At 40.8% G+C, this 22,243-nt stretch overlaps 1 protein-coding gene across 4 annotated transcripts in view; it reads left to right on the forward strand.

The window, feature by feature from the left end:
- SULF1 (sulfatase 1) overlaps positions 1-22,243 on the forward strand; it is a 119,763-nt gene that overhangs the window by 59,839 nt on the left and 37,681 nt on the right. For all 4 annotated transcript variants that reach the window (XM_030235402.2, XM_050970758.1, XM_018910954.3 and 1 more), the window contains 3 exons: positions 3,801-4,040; positions 16,267-16,418; positions 18,448-18,617. In XM_030235402.2, coding sequence (XP_030091262.1) covers positions 3,801-4,040; positions 16,267-16,418; positions 18,448-18,617 — 562 coding nt within the window. The remainder of the gene's footprint in view (positions 1-3,800; positions 4,041-16,266; positions 16,419-18,447; positions 18,618-22,243) is intronic.

Consider the following 22,243-nt stretch of genomic DNA (forward strand, 5'->3'; position numbering starts at 1 on the left):
GCATTCCCACTGCCTTGAATGAACACACAGGTTTCTCCTTTTCATAGATCATTTCACAGGAAACAGCATTCAGCTCCAAGATTTACTGTACTGCATTATTCGCACTTCTGCTAATAAATCATTCTGCTTATTTGAAAAATAAAGCCAAACTGTTTTCCATGTGTGAATTTTCCTCTTGCTCTTCATTGATTCCTGAGAAAAGTCTTAAATTTCTCAAAGGTCAGTGGGAAGTAACACTTTCTGCCACAAACAGAATAAAACTTGGGCATTGGTATCCAAAAATCACAAGACTGAAAGTTGCTGAATATGGATTATTTGCTATTGTATTCCCAGCACGAACATTTCTAAAAGCTATTCTAAATGAATGCTTTAACATAAAAGCATATAAGGTGCATTACAGACTTCAATAAGGAAGGATTTGTCTCCAGAGCTTGTATAGTCATTGAACCAAAGTATTCATCGAACCAAAATATTCATCTGACTGAGTACAACTGATATATAGAGGAGTCATCCAAAATAAAATCTGCAAGAGGCAGGGAGTTTGCTATAGGGGTATGCACATCTTCCTATTGATCTGCACCATCCCCCTGAGTTTTGCATTTTGAGAGCAAAGAAATTCAGCAGAGTTGCTGTCTCATTCACTTTATTAGATAAAACCAACAAATTGCCCCACAACTCCAGCCACTTCCTATCTATGCAAGGAGGAAGGATATTCTAGATCAGCTGGTGGATTGCACCTTTAGCTGTATGAATCAGCCTGGCCCACAGCTCTTGAAGAAACTCAGCAAATACTTGGGCTCAGAAGGTATTTTACTTGAATTTTGCTACTGTGCACTTTCTTTACCCTACCAAGATCCTGAGGGTAGAGGACTCACTGCCCAATGAAGGGGCATCTTGCTCAAGGCAAAGCATCAGCTCCCAGAACCCAGAATTTCTTCCCTCCTGCAGACAACATGCTGTAGCTCTTCAGGGCAGTGGCCCCAGTTCCCACTGGGGTCAGGCTCATATCCTCTTCAGTCCAACATTTTGCTTGCTTTTTGGTCTCTTCCCCTGTCCTCCCAATTCTCTGTTATTTGCACACATCAGTACCTCCAAATATGACACCCCAATCACTCTTATGATCCTCACTGTAAAAAATATATTGCATAATGTCAGATAGGAGTAAAAACTGAGTATGTTGGCAATTACAGTGGTTTTGACCCTTTTTTACAGCCAAATGTTTTGACCCTTTTTTCCACCCAGTGAAATCTATATAAACCAGCTACTCAATAGACCACTGGGTAAAGAGATCATGGCATCATCTAAATACATCATATCAGGCATAATTTGCCTGGTGTGCTTTCCATCTTCCCTAGAACTAGAGCACCAAAAAACAAGCTGAAAAAATGGGGATGTGTGCTGAGATCTGAAAAAGTCCATTACCTTCCTGGGGCCTTGCATACAACCTCTATAAAGACAGGGTGGCTCCTAGACGCCCCTTTGCAGAGATGCCCACCCGCGACGAAAATCCATAACAACTTTAAACACCTGATACCTTTATTGCCAAACATATTTCTTGAGGTATGAGAATAGATTGAGAAGTGACACTGAACTTCCTGTCACTAACATCTGTGTCCAAAGTGGCCATTCCCAGTTATCTGGTTGCCCTCAGGTGCTCCCCAACCGGTCATGTAGAGCGTGAGTGTCCTGCTGACCGACAGTGTGCCCTGAAGACTGTGGGCCAGATGGTAAAAAACACTAGCTGTGAGGAGAGCCACAGACAGCAAAGGATTATAACTTATATCAGCAAGTTTTATCTCCTGCTTGTGTTTTGTTTTCCAAATGAGGAAGTCTCACCTGCTTTGAAGTGCCTGTTCCAGAATTTCCAGAGGGGCTTAATCTATTATCAGTGTCAGTAAGTGCATACCTGGAGGGAAAACTTAGTCATAAAAGCAGGTTAGCAAGAGCAGAGGGCTGACCAGCTGGAGGAATGAGGAAGCACTCTAACAGCTACTCATTTATAATACATGGAGGCAGGAAAGTGCAGATCAGCTCTGCTGCAGTTACTGTGCATTAGGGTACCCAAATAGCCCACTTTCTATCGGAGCACCTCGAAGCACTTTACAGCTGAGTTCTCTGGAAAAAACTGTGACTTTTCAAAAATGGAAGAGCTCTGGTGAAAACAAAACAGAACAAAACAAAACAAAACAAAAACTAAAAAGTCAGCCTGAGGTCCAAGATAAAAGCATGTAGAATGAGGATGATCTCTCATTTATCTTTTACTTAACAATTCAGTGAAATGCTCCTACTCATGTAAGTGGAGACCTTTTGTGTTCAGAGACCTCTCAGTTACTCTTCTTCTTTTCTATATCCATATGCACATGGTGTTCAGGAAAGCACATATGCAGATGCTCTGCCTTTAGAAAATAAGGGCTATGAAAAATGAAGAGTCCAAAGTGATGGTGACTTTCCTACACAGTATAAAATGTTGTATCCATGTCCTTAAGGATAGAGACCCTGGCATTTTAAATGAAATGCTGATGACTCTACTGCCCCTTCCCTTTTTTTAACAATTTTTTTTTAGACAAAAGTCTTCATATTCAGCGCTGACTCATTAGCCTAAAAGCAAAGCAGAGCATGCTTAACTTTAACTAGTAAGATAATTTTTAAGATTTTACTGCTAACATCTAAAGTTGAGTCTCCTTGGAAGTTTTATGGTTTTACAGGCAGGTTTGCAATTGCTTTAGAACATTTTTAATTTGGTTTTTAAGCAACATAAACAAAACCATCAAGAAAAATTCTTGTTGTATCAGAGGAATCAACAGATTTAAATGTAAAGGTCAGTCAACTGTGCAAAAAACCAAAGGAAAAAAAAACAAAATAAAATTCCAGAAGCCTTTTTTTACCACCAACATTGTGCAAGTACTACAATTCACAGACTTGTTTCCTAGGTACATACTGACGTATCCACAGTTCACCCCCAACCTTCAATCTCTTCTCTGTTAGATAACATAAAGAACAAACTTTGGAAGTTGTCAGCAAACACTGACAGACTCTATCCAGGGCTGCTCAGCCTTTCTGCAATCAGAAATCTGTAAGCCCTGCCTGTCTCACCTTGCAGTTCATGAAGAAGCTTTGAAGGATGAAAAAAATGTAATTGTTCTTTAAAGAGTATCAATGCAATTTCTTGAGAAAGAGGCTGCATTTTTGCCTACATTTTTACATGATACATAGTGTTGAGCACAGTGCTTTAGTATCAGAATCAGACATGCTGATCTTGTATCCACAGAAACTTTCCTTTAGAAAAATTGCTACTGAATTCTCTCCTTTCTTCTTCTGTCTCTCACTCCTTCCTTTACTCCCTTCCTCTCTCTATTTCTCTCTTTCTTCTGTCATCTGATAAAATGGAAAGAATATTAATATTTTCATTGGTAATCTCAGTATCTCATGTATTTTACTGGCATATTGACTAATAATTCAGTCTGTATAGCATATTGCTTTTCTACAGCTGCATTTGAAGAAGTATTGACCTATAAATTTGATACAGCTTTGACTCTATTTCTTGATTAGTCCATATTTTCACTTTGTTTTGAAGTCTTAGGAAAAAAAATAATTCCATCTTTCTGGAATCCTTAAAAGTATTTTTGTTGATATAGTAAAAATGTGGTGTTTTCTCCTAAAATTACCAAAGCTGCAGAGTGAAGCACACTGATGTTCAGAGGCAAGCTAATCACTGATACTTTACTTTTAACAGCATAATAACAGCCAATATATTCAAACTATCTTTACAGCACAGTGGTGATCAGTACCTCTTATTGCAGGGTCCTTGCAAGTGATGAATAAAACCAGGAGGATTATGGAGAATGGAGGGGCCTCTTTCATCAATGCCTTTGTAACTACCCCCATGTGCTGTCCATCTCGTTCCTCCATGCTGACTGGGAAGTATGTGCACAACCACAACATCTACACCAACAATGAAAACTGCTCTTCTCCCTCATGGCAGGCTACCCACGAGCCTCGCACCTTCGCTGTGTATCTCAATAACACTGGGTACAGAACAGGTAAGAGACAAAGCAAAGTTCTTCCTTTAAAGTGAAGATGGCATATTCAGCACTTTCAAGTCACTGCCTGAAATGATTGGCTGTTCTTGGCTGTGATGGAGTTCATTTCCTTACAGGAGATGCTGTAGTGTTGTGGTTTGGATTTAGTGTGAGAATAATCTTGATAACACAACAGAGTTTTTTAATTGTTGCTGAGTAGCTCATATGCTAAGTCAAAACTTTTTAGTGTCTCATGCCCTGACAGCAAGAAAGCTGGAAGGGCACAAGAATTTGGGAAGGTACACAGCTGGAACAGCTGATCTAAATCTACCAATGGGATATTCCATACCACAGGGCATCGTGCTCAGTACACAAACTGGGGAAAAGCTGGCCAGAGGATGCTTCTTAGAAACTGGTTGGATATTGGTAAATGAGTGGTGAACAGTTCAATTGTGTATTACCTGGGGGTTTGGGAGTTTTTTGTGGGGTTTATTTCTCTCTCTCTTTTTGCTGTTTCCCATAATTATTTATTATTATTACTGTTACTATTACTATTACATTTAATTTAAATTATTAAACTGTTCTTTTCTCAAGCCATGGATTTTACCTTCTTTGCTATTCTCCTCCTCATCCCACTGTGGCAGGGGGTGGGGAGTGAGAGAGCAACTGAGTGGTACTTATTTGCTGACTGGAGTTAAACCACAACAGGAGCAACTGTTGTCCCAAACTGGCTGTGCAGGGCAGAGTTTGAAGATTATGGAGAGGGAGGGTAGTACTGCCTGCTAGTCCACATCTGCAGTAACAGCCAGGTAAAGAAACCCACTGGTAGTGAAGCAGCATATTTTCACTTTTGGATGTCCCACGTGGTAAATAAGCTGTTGGGCAGTTACACCAACAGTGAAAGAGGTGCATTTTAGTGGCATTGTGGGTCTGAACTGGCAGTTCCAGGCGTGATTTTGGTCAGTATTACATTCTGCTTGTGGACAGCTGCTAGCAGTTATGGAAGAAGATGTCAGGGCCAGGCTGGGAACTGGTGCCAAAGACCTCACAGGAGTGGAGGGACTGTCATGGGAGCAAAACAAGGTGAATAGTATAATTTAAACTTTGCTGTGGGGCGATATTTTCTTTGCATTTTCTGAAAAGGAATAGAAAGATGCCTTTAAGAAGGATTGTTCTACTGTGCACCAATAAGATTTGATAGTTTTCTTGTAAATTCCTGGTGGTTTTCCGTAGTCAGGAGATCCCTTTTCTGTCTACAAAGAGCTCTTCTTATTCCTCTCGCCTGTGCTTCAGCTTGATGTAAAACTTAATTCATTTCTGCATCACCTATCCCCAAAGATTGAAGTTGTAGACACATTAGGCTCCAGCCTCACTTCCCCTCCTCAAGGTACTGGAGTTGTGCGAGGTGGTCAGAGTGCAATTTGTCCAGAAGTGTCATTCAGCTACAAAGACTCCTCTTTAGAGAGCAAGGAGGCACAGATCTCCTGCCAACTGCCTTCCTTACAATGTAACTGGCAGCAAAGAAACTTGTTTCTGTCGGCAGCTTAGGCACAAGAAGGGATTGCTTTCAAAACATAGAGCTGGTAAATGTCTCCATGCTGTCTGCTAGTCCTAAATCTCTTAAAGCTGCTGCATCCAATGCCTCAAGTTTATCTGCCTCTGTGCTATCTTTTGTTCACCACTAGGACAGTTCACTCTTATTTCTTCTGTCTCTCTGCATCTCTAGATCTGGAGAACTTCTGCTTCCTGTATTAAAAACAAAACCAGACATATCTTTAACTGTTTTGGGCTTGGTGTTGGCTCTGACATATGAGGTAATAGTACTTCAGTCTCTATTAAGGTGGTCTCAATGAAGTTGCCATCTGAGTACAGCACTTCTAAGCCTGGGTGGGGGACAGCATCAAGGCTTTGGAGGAGAAAAGGAAGGAAGAGCAAATTGACCATCACTGTTAGAAAAGGTGCTGAATTTGACCTAAAAGATAAGCTTTATCTCATTACTTACATCTCAGAAATCCTTTCTGCTTGATGTATGGCTGCTTCGTGTGGGACCTGGCTTTAGCATTCTTAAAAATCAGTATCCTATTGGTTTGTCATCAACGTTTTGCACAACTAAATACCTCACACATAAACAGGACAGCTCTGTCACTAGCCCTTTCTGCCCCTCTGAGGGTAAACACAGCTTTGAGCATATCTCCTGCACTGCCTTGTGTTAGGAAGACATGTGGAGATGCTTACTAAATGCAGACTTGACCCTATTACATAGAAAGGGAAAAGGGGTCAAAAGGAGAGGAACAGGAAAAAAGTACTTTTTCAAAGGCAGGCAAACAGAACATCAGTCCTAAAACTGTCAGGATAGGTGAGTTTTAACAAAGGGCAGAAAAGAGTAGAAAAGGGAAACAAATAGAAGTATCTGCATGAATCTTCAATTCTGACAGAGCTACATTGTTCAATCCTACAATACTATTGCTGCAAAGATTTATCTTTTTACTCCTTGTAAGATGAGCCTACCTTCTAATTAAGCCACAATTATTTTTTGAGGTGGTAGCTTAATTAGCAGCAGATCTTATATTTCTCAAGGATAGTGTTGCCTTATTAAAAAGTCACCAAAATCTGCCAGCTGAGTAATAATCTACACTTCATAGCTAGAAAGTTCAGTAAAATTATAATTACTCAAAAATACCTGGGAGTCAAGAATAATTGGGAGTGAAAATGAAGAAACTGTGGAGAGAGGTTGCAGATGTTATAGATACTTACCCTGTGCATTTCTACATGTTTTGACAGTAAATCAATAACCTCTTCAGTGGGAAACTGAGACACACAAAGAGAAGTGAATGATTCAGGCCAGTCATAGTTAGGTGACAGTCCTGATAAGGCACCTGACCAGAAAGCTCCAGTCTGGATGAGACAATGTACAATACCTCCAACCTGGTACTCTGTAATAATGAGAATTTATGCATTTTTTTGCATAGGATCAAATTAATACATGGCAATGGCAATATAGGGGTGGGAGAGCATTTCTCTAACGTACTCCCTTCTGTTTGCTCCAAACAGTTTTCTATATCTATAAAGCATCCATTGTCTAAACCTGCAGCAGCCCTTACTAAGCCCCCTGTATTGCAATTGATCACATGTGGGCAGGCTGCTATGAGGGGAGTTCTGCTGAAGCCACGAGGACTCCACACAAGCACAGCAGGCCCTTTAAAGCGAGGTCTGAAACGTGCTCTAATAAACTGCGGTTATAATTAGAGCCTACTGGGGAAACCTGGCAAAGGACAGAATGGTTTTTTCTTTCCTTTTTCTCTTTTATTCTTCTACTCTGATGTGACCTAAGGGCAATGTTGCATTTCATGGAAACATCCCTTTTTGAAGATTGTATGTCAGTACTAAATCATAGGCAGACACTGTGCTGGACACTAGCAAGGCAGGCAGCATTCAGAAACAATACTGGGCAGTAGCAGGGCAGGCAATATTCAGAAATAACACTGCCAAACCAAAACCACTTTTGCTTCTAATTATAATTTTCCAAATCTATTAAGGATGTTTCAAAGTTTACAGTTTCCCTTATTCACAAGCTGTATGTTAATGCAGCAATGAACAAACTGCACAGCTTCTTGATTGTCCACAAATCTGGTACTATTAAATTTGAATTTCTAGGACATAACAGGGAAGGCACACAGTAAAGAGGTGGAAAGAGAAAACAAAGCAGCTCTGGAGAGTTTCAGTGATGACATTTGTTTTAATTACATAGGATCCAGGCAGTCACACTAGAGAGGAGAAAGTGTCCCTCACTTTCAAATTTTTTGGAAATTGTAATAAATGTTTGAGAAATTTTCTTTCATCTCATAGTTTTTAACACCAATAGATATATAAATTTATTAACTGCAGGAGTTAGAGATTTTGCTTTGTATTTTCCAAGGTATTGGCTGGTCATTTGCTGTTCCTTCAGTCTCATAATTTCTTTATCTTCTACTGCTCTGTCCCAGTCCTACAGCACATAGTCTTGCCTCTCAGATATGCCCTTTGCTGTTGCTGGTTCCCTTTGATATTCACCTACACAAACACAAAGGAAAACCCTAGAAGTGCAACCTTGGCTTCATTAGTAGGAAAGGGGGATTGTGCTACATCTTAATAACTGAGCAGCAGCCAAGTATAGTCTTGGTATTTTAGAAGACAAACCATCACATGAGAACAGCCAGCATTCAGAAGATATAAATAAAATGAACATTTTCTTTTTAAGTAGTGGGTCATACTTTGCATACTGCAGGATTTTACATTTTTACCAGCTGAAGTTTCATCCCTTTGCAAACATGAAAAGAAGTATAAGTTTAAAATTCTTACCCTGTCTTAAAACACCTACACACTCTAAACCCTCTCTGCTTAATGTTACTTTGTAGAATTACTACTCTCTAATCCCCTCTCTTCATAGCCCTTCACAGCCAGTGTAACTGTGCAGGAGGGAGCAGGACTCTCTCTGCCTTGGCTCAGCAGCTGCTGACAGTCTCACAGCACCATGTCAAACACAGGCCCAGGCTCTCCCTTCATGGAATCCCACCTGAAAGAACAGGGACCACCAAATTAGGCAATTATTTGCTTTATTGTCTTTGGGAAGATGTATTTCCCAGGATTTTATTTCTTGCTCAGATGTATCAACTGATTAGAATAACATTCAAGATTCATGGATGGGAGTGCTCTGATGTCATTTGTGGGACAAAAACAGTAACATGCAAAGTTAAGCAGCTTCTAATTCCTAAACGGCTTCATTTGTAAGACTCAAGAAGTGACACCAAAATGCCCCTATCTGGCATGTTTTGACATTAGTCACAGACTTCTGTGCAGTGATGAACAGAAATGGTCACTTGGTTGACAACTGGCTAATGTGTTCGACAGCACATGTCAGTGTGCCCATTGACATCTGTCACTCATGGGTACATTTCTTAGTGTAATGAACAAAGAACTAATAAAGCACTGAGATGACAGGAAGTTGAAAGCTAAGGAGCATTTAAACTGTGCACCATTCCCTTCTGACACACAGGGACATGTTAATCTTTCATAAAGAGAGCAAAAGCTATGACTCCTGAAGGTGTGGGCAGACAATAAGTTTCCTCTGGAGGCAAAGCCAGTGTGTTTCCTGTTCACAGCCTTGCAGTACAAATCACTGCCAGCACTTGCTATTTTTAATCTGCATCATTTCAGTGACCTAATTTGTATCCTGCCTCATGCACCCTTTTAATAGCAGAGAGGGTGGCACAATATGATACAGGGGTGCGAATGAGTGAGCAGAGAATAAGTCTTGGTTTTCAGATTATTTCTAAAGTGAAAATAAGGAGAGAGAGAGAGAACTTTGAGTTTTCAGGTTCTTTCTTAATTGGTATGAAATATTCTGGGAAACATCAAACATAATTTAATCTGTAAATATTTTAAATTATTAAAAATATGTCGAAATTTTCAGAATAATTTGCGCTTTCTGTCTATGAACAAATGTATAAATGAAAGTGAAATATGCTGAATGTATGCACCAAGTCCACAGAAAGTGAATTGTAGAAGAGGAAAAAGGCCAGAAGAATAATATGCAGGATTTTCTAGTTCTATGGTATCATGTGAAGTGAAATTTTTTTGGTTTCTGTCCAGGACCTCATCAAAAACCACAGTATATCTGCCTACTTATGCTTAAAGCAGAATTCTATGCTATTAAATATCACACAGAAAACCATACACTAAAAGACTTTTAACAAGTTTATGTATTCAAGTGCTTAATTTGGGAAAATCTGGGTAGAACATTTTCTATGCAACCATTTCATCTCTTGTTCACATGGCTAAATTATAGTCCCTGACTACATAACAACATACCACTTTATGAAGGGTGACATTTCCTCCATTTGAAAAGATAGACTAGTTCTATCAAATGAGCAAGGATCAGGGGTTCCATATCCCATCTGCCCCATTCCACTGCTCACTTGCCGAGAAATTAAGCAAAGTGGATTTTATCACATACATAAGGCTGGGCACACTGCTGTAGATTTCCAGATGTCTTATGAAAGGCAGGAACCAGTGAGACTCAGGAGTCCTTTCAAACATTGCAGGGTCCTCCACTCTGACCAAAAGCACTTCTGACTCCCTCCATCCTACCTCATTAAGGCAGTGCAGTGTCTACTCCTCAGTTTTCTGGCCCTGCAAGTCATCACCTTGGCCTCTCCTCTGAGCCTTGTCCCTATGCTTGTCTGTCCTCAAGTTATTCCCTCCCTCCCTCTCTCCCTCTCTCCCTCCCTCCTCTCTCAGGTCCAGTCAGTTCTTGACAGACATGTCCTGTTCCCACTGCTTACCATTAACGATCTCCTTTTCCACCCTGATCAGCAAATCTGCTTCTCCCACCCGCCTTGTCAATCAGCTTCTTTCTCCCTTCTGCACTCATTGTCCCATTTCTTGACATTGCCAGTCCTGGGGCCCCAAGCCCACACTGCTTCTTCCCCCTCAGCTCCTTTGCTGGATTTCCTGCCATTCCCCAGACTGCTTGTCCTTATCGGGTCACCTCCTGCCCTCTGCACTTCAATCAACTTTCTCCCTCTTACTGACACCACTCACAGGTGGACAGGGAATAAATATCCTGAGGTGTCCAGCACATGAAAACTGCAGGCTTTTATTCAAAGAATTCTAATAGATGCCTCCTTGACATAGAGACCATCATGCCTTTCACAGAGTTCCTGCTCTCAGTGCAGAGCATGTAAGTGCTATCAAATGGAATCTCACGTAATTTTTTTCAGATGTTAAGCCTAATTCCTTTTCCATTACTGCGGTTCTCAAAGATGGCTACTGTTTGGGCTAAAAAGTTTCAAAAAATTCAGCCTGAGGCAGACATCCAGTGTGGAAAATTTAAGTCCAAGTATAAGAGAGTTATAAGCAACTGAAAACAGGGTTTTATAATGAGAAGTGTCAGACAACATCAATATTGGAAAGTGCTACCAGCTTGGCCCATAATACAGGCTTTGTTAAAGACATCACCCAGGGTAACAATTGCCATATCAAGTTATAGGCTAATGCCTTTTGCAACTGCTGAGTTATAAAATCCTTAATGATCTTTTTGGTTGCAATGGTAAACCTGGCAGCAACTGGGAAAGGCCCACAAAACTGGAGAAAAAGTAGAAAACCTGAGGTTTTCTACCGCGTTTAAGTTACAAGACTGGGAACCGTGAAATCTGAATTATATTCTTAGCAATGCCACAGGCTTCCTGTGTGACTTGGGTCTAGATGAAGGTTAACCTTTTGGTGCCTCAGTTTCCTCACCACATTTTTTGGGACAATGCTTATTTCATTTCCTAGGCAGTGCTGGCATACTGAGCTGGCTCCAGTGATGTGATACGCTAATCCTCTGCAATTTTTCAACAGAAGGGAAAAATTCTAGGTTTTGAATCTATGGCATAATGGGAAGAAAGCAAGGAGGAATTTACTGGAATGATTCAGAAGCTGAAGTTATGTTGGGTTCTGTCCACAGAACCATAGAATCACTGTGTTTGAGTCCTGAAATGTCGTATAAACAGTTCCTTGCAACTCCTGTGAATGGTTTCCTGACTTTGTTAAAGGAAGTGGGCTGTCTACTTAAAGCTCTTGTCTGGGTCACGGTGACTAAACCTTTCTGTAGTGTGGCTTTTTAAAGGTTTGCATTTGTTTTAACTCAGAAACATTCCCATAAGCCCCAACAGATAACAAGAGCATAACATATGTCCTTTGATCCATGGAAGTGCAGAGGTGTCTCACTAATAGATGTAGCCCAGTTCACCTGTGCACTAATCCACTAACACTGACAGGAGTTAGAGGACTAACTCTATTGTGTAATACTGTAAACAGTAATCATAATTACTTGTAAAAAGTGCTGGGAAGAGAAGTCCTGGGAATTACAAGAATTTGAGTCACACTCAGCTGTAAGTATTAGAGATCCCCTGGATCAAATTATATTTGTCTTGCACCCTTTGCAACCCTCTGGATCTCTCAGTCTAGTACAGAAATCATTAGCTAATTGAAAAAGGGAAAACAAAACTTTGTCTGTGTCTTAAGGCATCTGTTCATGTCAGGTACCAGACATGTATATTCTGCAGTCCCTCCAGAGACACAGAGATGTCTGTAAAATTGTTCACTGTGCCATGTGTTGTTGTTTGCATAAACATAATTGAACATACTAATACAGAATACAATTATTCTGATATACAAAACTACACTACATGTGATTAGAAAATAACAATGTGTCCTGGGAACAGTTAGCAAAACTGCCAGAATGCAGATAAAAATTGTCTTATTAAAATGCAAAAGTAAGCATTTATCTTTGCTGCTATCCCTATGGGGGCTGTTACACATAATAATGAAAAGATGTCCCTTGAAATGGCATTACTTTTTAATGAGGCTTTTAACCACTGAGTCATAATCTCCATTTTACTAATTACAAGCAGAGATGGCTTCCTAAACCCAAACTGCTGAGTCCAAGCAGCTTCTGAAGCTGAGGCTTCCCAGTCGGTTCTCAGACTTGGGCAATTCAGCAAATGTTGGGCTACAGCTAAGTTAAAGATGGGGGGTGACTCTACAAGCCAAGCATGTGAAGACCCAGCAAAGACATCTGCACATCACAGTGTCAGTTCCTGGGCACTTCTTTGACATATTCCATAGTGCTTTACTTGTTAACAATCCTCTGGTCAGACGAAAAAAACAACTGTGACACCCATGGTGATTACTTGCTGATTGTTATTTGGTCCCATGGACACCCCTGTGCTTTCCTTTTACTCTGGCACTTGTCTTCATTCAGAGCCTGAAGGGCCAGACACTAACTGCTGGTGCTGGGCCCCAGTTCTGACTCACTTGCCCTGTCCTATTCTCAGTAGTACTCAAAAGACCACACAGTGCAAGGACTGAACATTTGTATTTCAGTAAAAGCCTGGCTTTTCCCTTCATCTGTCTAATTACACATGTCCTCTTGAGTTTATGACCAATAAACCATTTTTGGTTGAAGCATTTTGGCAAATATGATCCATTGTCACAGCCACTGTTTCTTCTAGTATTCAGGTCTTTGCTACACATTTGACATGGGAATTGCTTTACACAGCAAGAGGGGGAAACATCTATTTCTGCAAACTGTCACTCAGGGAGCTGCTTAAAATTTGACAGCACTGAGATTATTTTTATGATAAAATACTAAATCATTGCCAACACAAAGGTGAATGGTTCAGGCTGTCAATCCGAGGTCTCATAACATGAACTGAAATATGGGGTTCAGCGGGCCAAAAGGTTTCTAACAAAACATTATTAAAGTTAGAAAATTAAGTAATCCAAAGCAAGGAAACTCCACTATGAATTGGCCCTCCCCAGTGCCAAGCTATCCTTATTTTCCAAATTCAGTTTATCTATTTTCATCCTTATGCCCCAGGTCATTTCATCTCTTCATTTTATGCTGGTGGCTTTCTCTCAGGTAATGAATACCAAAAGAGAGAATCAGAGTGAGGGAAGCTGTTGGCTTTTTTTAATGCCACAAATTAAATTCTGGAACATCCTCAAAAAGAACGTCCATTGTGACACTAAAGGGAGAAGATGGAGTAATCATCTGTGTGCTACAGTTTTTCTGAGCTTGGTCATTTTGAGACAGATCTTCATAGTCACATCTCTTGTTTATAAAGGCCCTGTAACAAAACCTACAGACACTAGAACTTCTTACAGAAAAGTTTAACAATTTTTTTTTAAATGGGTGAACCCATTTCTTTTTCCCCAGTCTTTTTCTTGGAAATTACTGAACTGTTTGGCTAAAAGGTTCCATAGAGCAGAATATAGCCTGAGTCAGCATGGAAACTATCACCACTAATGATTTAAAGTTTGGCAAAACTGTAAATAGCAGAGCCCAGGTCTCCAAGTGAGTCAATCTTATAATACATGGGGCAGTCAAACCATCCTATATGATAAATTGTCATAGCTTCCATTGCACAATTTGAAAGCCTCTGATATTTGTGAGAGACAGGTTGGCAGTAGAGCCCTTTACTGGTGAGCACAGCACATAGAGGTTCCCTAAAATCATACAGCAGCTGCTGGTAGACCTGGGATGTCACTCAGAAGGACTGACCTCAGATTTCCCCTGTAACCACCGACTGCCCTTGGTTTTGCTTGGCTCAACAATGCTTCCTCTCACTCAGTTACATCACTCTCCCATATTTACTTCACCGTTGTCTCCCTCTGACTTCTCTTCCCCTTCTCCTTTTTCCTTGGTTTCCCTTCTCACAGAATTTCAGCCTTTACCCATATACTTTCCCAAGATATCTGACTGAGAGTTTAAACCAGTTTGGCTGCCTTAGACAAGAGGTATGGTTTCCATTCCAGGAGACAACCATGCTGGGCACGTATTCCCTGCTCACTGTCACCCTCTTCACCTCACAGTTCGGGATTTCTGGTAGGCCTCAGGATAAAAAAGGAGACAGGTTGGATTGCTTTCTTGGTGGCTATGGGAAGAAGAGCTGGAAGCCTGGTCTAGTGTCTGTAGGACGTGTTTATATGTCACATTCCATGTGGCAGAGGAAAGTACCATTATATATGACTGTAATCTCTGGTTACATTTGGAATTTGGCAGTTCCCTGATTGAATTGCATCATATTTATGTTGCCTCAGACAAGTCCTAATTATGAACATTTTGATTTTTCCACTAGTTTTCCCAAGAAGTTCACCATGCCCACATCAATCAGATCTGAATTATTTTAGCCCTTACACAAATGTGCTTTTTTTGGTTAGATTGAATGTGTATAGGCTGGATGTGAGGCTTTCCAATGTGACTTCATTTCCTAGTAGGAAACAAGCACAGGGATTCAAGGTATGTCCCACTGCCCAGCTGAGGGACAGCATCCCTGGCAGCAACTCTCTGCAGACAGGCCTGACTCATGAGTTGGGGCTGGCAGCAAGGAAAGGAGCTGGGCACTGTGAGGGGTGCAGGGAGGGGGACAACAATCACCCAGAAGAGCTCTGTCCCTGGAAAGGGAGAGGTCTCTGTCATTCCCTCCTCCTCCATGGAGTCTGATTTTATGAGCAGCAGGAGTACCTGTGTGCAGACTGCTGGGGACACAGGCAGCAGAACTGCTGGCACAGGTTACCCTCCGGGGACTTGTAAACCTCCAGAAAATTAAAAGGGGGAACAGTGAAGATACTGAGGCATCCCAGCAGGTCACTGGGCTTGAACTGGAGAAAATGAATCCCAAAAAACCCACATGGCAGACCTGATCAATGTTTTGTCACTGCAGTCCCCAGGCAGTGGAAAAGCAGAATGGACCCATCCAAACTGACTATTCGATTCAGGTCACAGACCATACACAAGCAGCTAAAGATCTCCCATACCCCTCTGTCCCTAGAAGCAAAGTGGCTGCATTTGCCAGGGTCCCATGCCAGCATTAATGCTCCCTTCCAAGGGTAGCTGGCTGGCTTTTGGTGTCTGTGTATCTTTGCCACAGGCAATCTGCAACTCCCAGATAGCTGGGAGCCCGCTGCATTGTGAGACTGCTTTGCTTCCCACTTCTTTGCAGATGAATTGGCAGGATAACCTATAAACCTATGGCACAGGCTGAAATTTTCAGTCTGAGTGGGTTCTGACTTGTAACCTTCAGCTAAGGGGAAAACATACGTGGAGTTTGGCAGGCCAGGTAGAGGATTTTGACCTCTAAGATTTTGCCTCTTTGTAAGTTTTGCCTTAGAGATGATATGGCAGCAAAGCAGGGTGGGGATCCCTTCCTGATCTACCCAAACATGTCCTAATGGGATAGAGATCTGTACTTCCCAGACCTTTTATCAAACCAACAAATGCAGCCAGGATAGCAAGCCTGAACTTTCAAAAACTCAGAAATCAAGCTCCGAAACATCACAGGACTTGCTTAAAACCACAAGGTGTTTCTCAGATGTTTCCTCTGGGCACTGAGCTTTTATTTCATATTCAAGTGGAAACCAAGAGGAACATATTCTTTCTAAAAGAAACCCTGAAAATATTTCACATGATCACTAGATTCCAAAAGATTAAGAATAAAACATAGAGTCACGAAGGCTTTCAACTCTCATAAAAGTCTGGAAATAACTTATTTTGATTTCAAAACCCTCTAAGCTATAAAAGGAAGATTTTTCGTAAAGCAACTCTGACTCATTCTAACACATTTTCTCTTCATTCATATGTTCTTTTGACTCAGACTAAAAGACTTGGATTGCAAAGCCTCATGCATGTGTGTGTGTTCTTTTTTTTTTTTTTACTTCACAGCTTTTTTTGGGAAATACCTCAATGAATACAATGGCAGCTACATCCCTCCTGGGTGGAGAGAGTGGGTTGGATTAGTGAAGAACTCTCGCTTCTATAATTACACCATTTCTCGCAATGGTAACAAAGAGAAGCACGGATTTGATTATGCAAAGGTATTTTCCAGACACATAAATGACACATGATTAATCCATATAAAAATAACTTTCAGATAATTAATTAATTAAACAACTACAACCATGAAATTGAGATGTCATTTTCTCTCCAGGGCATTTCAGATCAATTTCCACCTGAGAATATTAATCACTCAACAGAAGAATGTTCCCAAGGCTCTTCAGTGGAGCCTGGTGATGCCTCCCTCCTTCCTCCCCTCCCTCCCTCCCTGTACCTGACAGAATGTGATGTGTTGGTGGCAGAATCAAACAGTAAATAGAAGCCTTCCCCAAAAAGAATTGTGTTCTTTGCGCTACTGAACTTCAAAGTTTGCTGAGTGTTGTCAGTTATTACCCACAGAAGAGCCTTGGTTAATGTTGTTTTCCATTATAGAGTGCACACCAAAGAAAGACTGTATGCCTGTGGTGTCAGACTCCGGATATGAGTATGAGAGTAGATAAGGGCAAGAACACGGCTGTTGGAAAAGTTCTGAGCTTGTTTGTGCTCTTGACAAAGTGTGGAAAGTATGCCAAGGGGACCTGCCCACTGCCATGAAGTTTCTTGGAAAGGCTTAGGAGGCCAGATCTCAGACAGACCAGCCTGCAGAAAGCAATCTGGAATTTCCTCAAATTGCAGCTCAAGGAAGATGATACAGATGTTGCAGCTGTGGTTTCTGACCCATGTAATGAGTTTTTATTGGAAGCTAGCAATGCCTGTTTCTGATTTTCCCATCCATAGAAATTACATTATACTGATTATATATTTATGCAGAGTAAAAAAAAAAGGAAATATAGAATACTGGTTAGTTATACATTCCTTACACTCCCTGTGTATGTAGCTAGAATAAACAGGGGGAAACAGGAGGGGAGTAGATGCTTTGGGAGAGCAGTCATACAGTCATACATTTCACTCAGGCCACAAACCCAGAAATTATCACAGCCCTGGTACCTCACACTCATTATCCATTTTGGAAATTAAAGGATCACTCACTGTCTCATACATATGCTTGCAGGTTTTGTAGCAGCCAGGGCTACTGTGCGTGTTCCAAGTGTGCTGCAGGAGAGGGGCAGGGGCAGGGGACAGGGGGCAGGTGAGCAAGGAGGTCACAGCTTGTTGCCTTGTCCTAGCACTGACATGCGACACAGACCTTGTCCCTCAGGCTCTGCTTTTGCAGCTGTTCAGGGCCTCGAATCCACAACATAAGATTAGTCATGCCTGGAAGTGCTTGAAATTACAAACATTGTCTCAGCACTTTCTCAATGAAGCTCGAGCTAGACCTCCAGGCCAACAGTGAATACTCCAAGGTGGCAGGTGGTTTAATTTAAGTTTTCATCTTTTTTTCTTAGTTCCATTTCCTCCCTTTTCCTTGTAGGCTTCCATTTGCCACCTTAGCTGTGGGTTAAGCCAGTTTATTAGCAAGTCACAACCTTAATCTCAGCAGCTGCACTGCTTAAAGTTGCACAATTAAATGAACAGAGCCCGCAGGAATTCAACTGCTCCCTGCATTCTCATTTGCAATTTCTTTGATTAAGATTTTTTGCAATCTGTTGCCTGTTGTAGCTGTCTTCCACTTTGTACATATGCAAAAGTATAGTCTGAACAAAGAGTGTGCAATAAAGGTTTATGTAAACATAAAACCAGATTAAGATTAAATGTTATTTGGGAGCCATTACCTTGTGAGGTGTTTTATCAATGAAATTTAAGAAACTTCTTTGTCAGTACTGTCTGCCATTTTAAATGTTACTTAGCATTATATTACCAAATCTGGTAATCAAATTTACTTTATACTTTCTGTTGTATCTGATTTGCAAAATACTGTCTCATTTTATGTGGCATTGCCTGCTTAAGAAAGTAATTACTGCTCAGTCTCCCCTATGCTCCCTCAAATCATACATCTCTTTGATGGTATGCTTTTACTTCCTGATCTGAGCTTTAATGAGGACTTGAAAAATAACATAATAACATGATAGTATGTGATCTAATTAATCATGCACTTTGTAACTTTTGCTTTGTGTTAATCGTATGTTCCAGGACTACTTCACAGACCTAATCACTAATGAGAGCATTAATTACTTCAGAATGTCTAAGAGGATATATCCCCATAGGCCCATAATGATGGTCATCAGCCACGCTGCACCCCATGGCCCCGAGGATTCTGCACCGCAGTTCTCAGAGCTCTACCCCAACGCTTCACAGCACATGTAAGTGAAACTCACACACTGCCAGACCTGCTCCTGGTATCTGCTTCTGCGAGGAATTTGTTTATGGAGACAGCTCAGGAACAGGGAATTCAAATATAAGACACTCATGTAAGCAGAGAATGTTTGCTTGTTTCTTTTGCTGTGCTTGTTCCTTTTGCGGGGGAGAGTGACAGCTCTGACCATTATTAAAGCAGAGAGAAGCTCTTTTCCTCCTGGGAAGTTGTGGGAGATTAAAAGGTCAGTATTTGGCTTTGTAAGGGCAGCTTCTTACAATACCCTGAAAATATGTAGACACAGGTCAGGATCTGTTGGAAAGATATTGCTTCCTTCGTTTCCCTCTAAGATATGTGCTTCCTGGGCTCCAACTAACTGAATGCATTGAGAGTTAAAACACCCTTTTGAAGCTTTTGAGTGCACCAGATTTGTTTATACACCAGATACTGGCAGATTCCCAAAATAGCCTATCAGACTGCACTTTTAAATAACATGCTTCATCTTTTCTGGTGATTAAACTATAACAAAATCCCTCAACTCTTCATTTTGTTTCAAGAAGAAAAAGCAACTTCAGGTAAAAATCTGTGGAGAATCCACATCTGTGGATTCCTCATCTCATTTCCTACCTTGAATATTTGGGGTCCTTTTCATTTTAGTGAGATGCTATGGAAGATTTCTATTGCACTTGTGACTCCCATGGGTTTGTGGACCAGTCTTTCCATTTGTTCTGAAAAAAATGTATTTGCACATCTTTAAAAAACAACCCATCAACAACAAAAAAACCACAAAAACATCTTTATAAAATATTTCAGCTGGATTGTACATTTATCTGTCCTCTCAAAATGAGGATGAATCAATTTCATTAGACAGTGAGAAAGCTCCTTGGTCTAAAAATTGTATTTTGAACACTCTGCAGTAGCTCACATACCAGGATGGTTTTTCAACTTACATCAAATACTTTAAAATTTCTAGGAGTAGTAGTTACTGCATGAACTGCATGGATAAACTGATCACTAGTTGGGGCCAGAAAGAGATTTGCTGTTCGTGGCACATGGTTGCATTTTTGTTGTTTTGCATCTTTTATCCTCTTACTGGCTGCCACTTTCTAGATACGCCAGTTTCCCTGACCTTGTAATCTTACATTCTTCATGATCCCACATTCCTGAGACCAGCCTTTGCAAGTAATGCAAACCAGTCAGCAGTATTTTGTAGTTACTTAAATATTCAGAGTAGTTTCCACCAATATAGGGAACTAAAGAAGTTGAGATTTTAGTTGGTAAATAAGGTAGACGTGAATACATGAAACCTGTTATATTGGGCTGTATGGAAGAACATTCTCAGTCCTGAATTATGTGCTCCAGCAGAAAGTAGCAGGGAACAATGGTGGAGCAAGGGGGAAAGTAAAACTACAATTTTTTTTCCCCTGTTTTTCTAGTTTCTGAAGATCATGAGTTTAGGTAAAACATCCAGGTCAGTGTGCCCCATTCTCTTTGCATTGGTTTAATCTCTTTTTAAACTCTGGTGGCAGCCCCATCATCCTGTGGCAACAAGTTCTACAGTGTCACTTTGTGCACTGGGGACAAAGGGCTACTTTTTCTTTCCTTCTAAACCTGGAGCTTCATTATGCCACCTGTGTCCCCTACTTCCCATCCTGTGAAGAGTAATGAATAGTCACTATATCAAATTGAAAGGATTTCTCCCATGTCTCCTTTCAATTGCCGCTTTTCACTGCAAGAGAGTTATATCTATTTGTTCTCACTCCATTCAACAGATTGTCTCCCATTTAGTGGCACAGACTGCCTGGCCTCAGGCAAGCCATCCTGCCTGCTGGGGGACTATCCATCATACAGGAGGGCAGGATCCAAACTGCTTCCGTTTAGCTGTGGGGACGGTGTCTGGGAGAAAAGCACTGAATCATTGTATCTCACCCTACCTCTCCCCAGGCCAAAGCAACTCATTTTAGGCTCCTTGCTCCCTTCTGACAAGTGCTTGTAGGAACTTGCTTTGGTTTATCATGCTCTTGACACTTTCTGCTGCTTGGTGTTTTCAGCCTGCTTGTTTTCTAGCTTGTTCTGGTAGAACAAAAGGCTTTAGTTAGTCTCCAAATTTTTAACTGCCTCTCCACCTTCTATACAGGTTACATGTTACCTGCAAAGATTAAGTAAAATTCTAGCTTAAGTTAATTTTTATTTTTGTGGGCTCCTGGGGTCTAAACACCTTGCTCTGCTAGGCTACTTGTGAGAGCACTCAGATGTGCTTCTTCTTTTCTTCTGGTGTTGTTGATTTCTTGGCAAGCTTCTTGCAAAGAGTTTTTTTTCAATGACCTCAAGAGATCCTTGCTGGCTTGTTTTGTGTTTCTTATTGCATTGACTGACTGCATGTGTTAAAGTTCAGTCTGCAGACTGAGAAATGAGACAAATTGAAGATAAACTGCTAATTTGGGTTTGGGTGGCTGAAGATTCCAACTGATTTCTCTATCAAAAATGTGAGCAACGTGCTCTGAAAGATATGAGAAGTTCAGTTCTCACAGAAATATTCTGTGTTCCCTATGAAAACAGAACAAGAACAATAAAATCCCTCCTGCCAAGGTTTGTGTAATTTGAACATTTAACCCTTAGGTTTTCTTCCTTGGTGGTCAAGCACCATTTGAATCTCTTTCCTTCTGACCTTGGGTGACAGCCATCTGACCTTGGATTTTGTTTTTAAAAATGTAGTTGCTGTATCATGTTACTGTAACGCCTACCTCCAACAAAGAAGGGAAACCAGGTCAAAAGCCGCTTGCTGGCTTAACAAACTGAGATGGAAGGTTATACCTACAAACCAAGGATTAAGATAGCCTGTCAACCACATGCAAGAAGTTTTGCTTAAGAGAACAGTAGCTGAAGCAGACCCTTAAACTACATGATGTCTCTTTGCTGGTAAAATGCCCTGCTAAAGATTGAAATGCTGCCTCCATAAATTAAAACAAAACAAAACAAAACCAACATCAAAAAAACAGCCCAAAAGTTTGTTTAGAATAAGTTTTCCACTGGCACATATAAAGAAGGGAGTGGCCACGGCAGGAAATACTCCAGTTCAGGGAGAGCTCTGCCCTCAAGTGTGGGCATCTATTAGTCTCATTTCCTCGCTTATCAACATGGCAAGAATTAAATCAAATGAATGCAGCAGCAAAGTCCTTAAGATTTATGAAAAATACATCAAAGGCAAAAAGAAAATTAAGAATCACATGCCATCATTATGTTACAGTCCTGTCCTCCTCGGCACAAACAGGCTCTGGAGTGGCGTGGAAAGTCTTACAAAGACAAGAACAGTAATGATGTGTACACTGTTTACTTATTAAATGATTCCTGTTAATTCTTATTAACTCCAGTTTAAAATCAAACACAAACTATATCATTTGTGAAGCAGCAGACTATTGTATTTAAGCATCCATTCTCCCTTCCCACTCTCCCACTTCTCCTCTCCATAATGTATGTCCCATTTCTGACATCTAAAAATATTTCTGAAGGTTTATCCTGGCTGCTATCATCATAATAAGTGAAATATTTTCTGAAAATAAATCATATTAATGCATGTACTCTAACTATCCCCAGACATTATTTCCATGAAAGAAAATGGGACTAGAGAAGAAG

Source organism: Serinus canaria, chromosome 2 (genome assembly GCF_022539315.1).
Source record: "Serinus canaria isolate serCan28SL12 chromosome 2, serCan2020, whole genome shotgun sequence".
NCBI classification, from domain to species: domain Eukaryota; kingdom Metazoa; phylum Chordata; class Aves; order Passeriformes; family Fringillidae; genus Serinus; species Serinus canaria.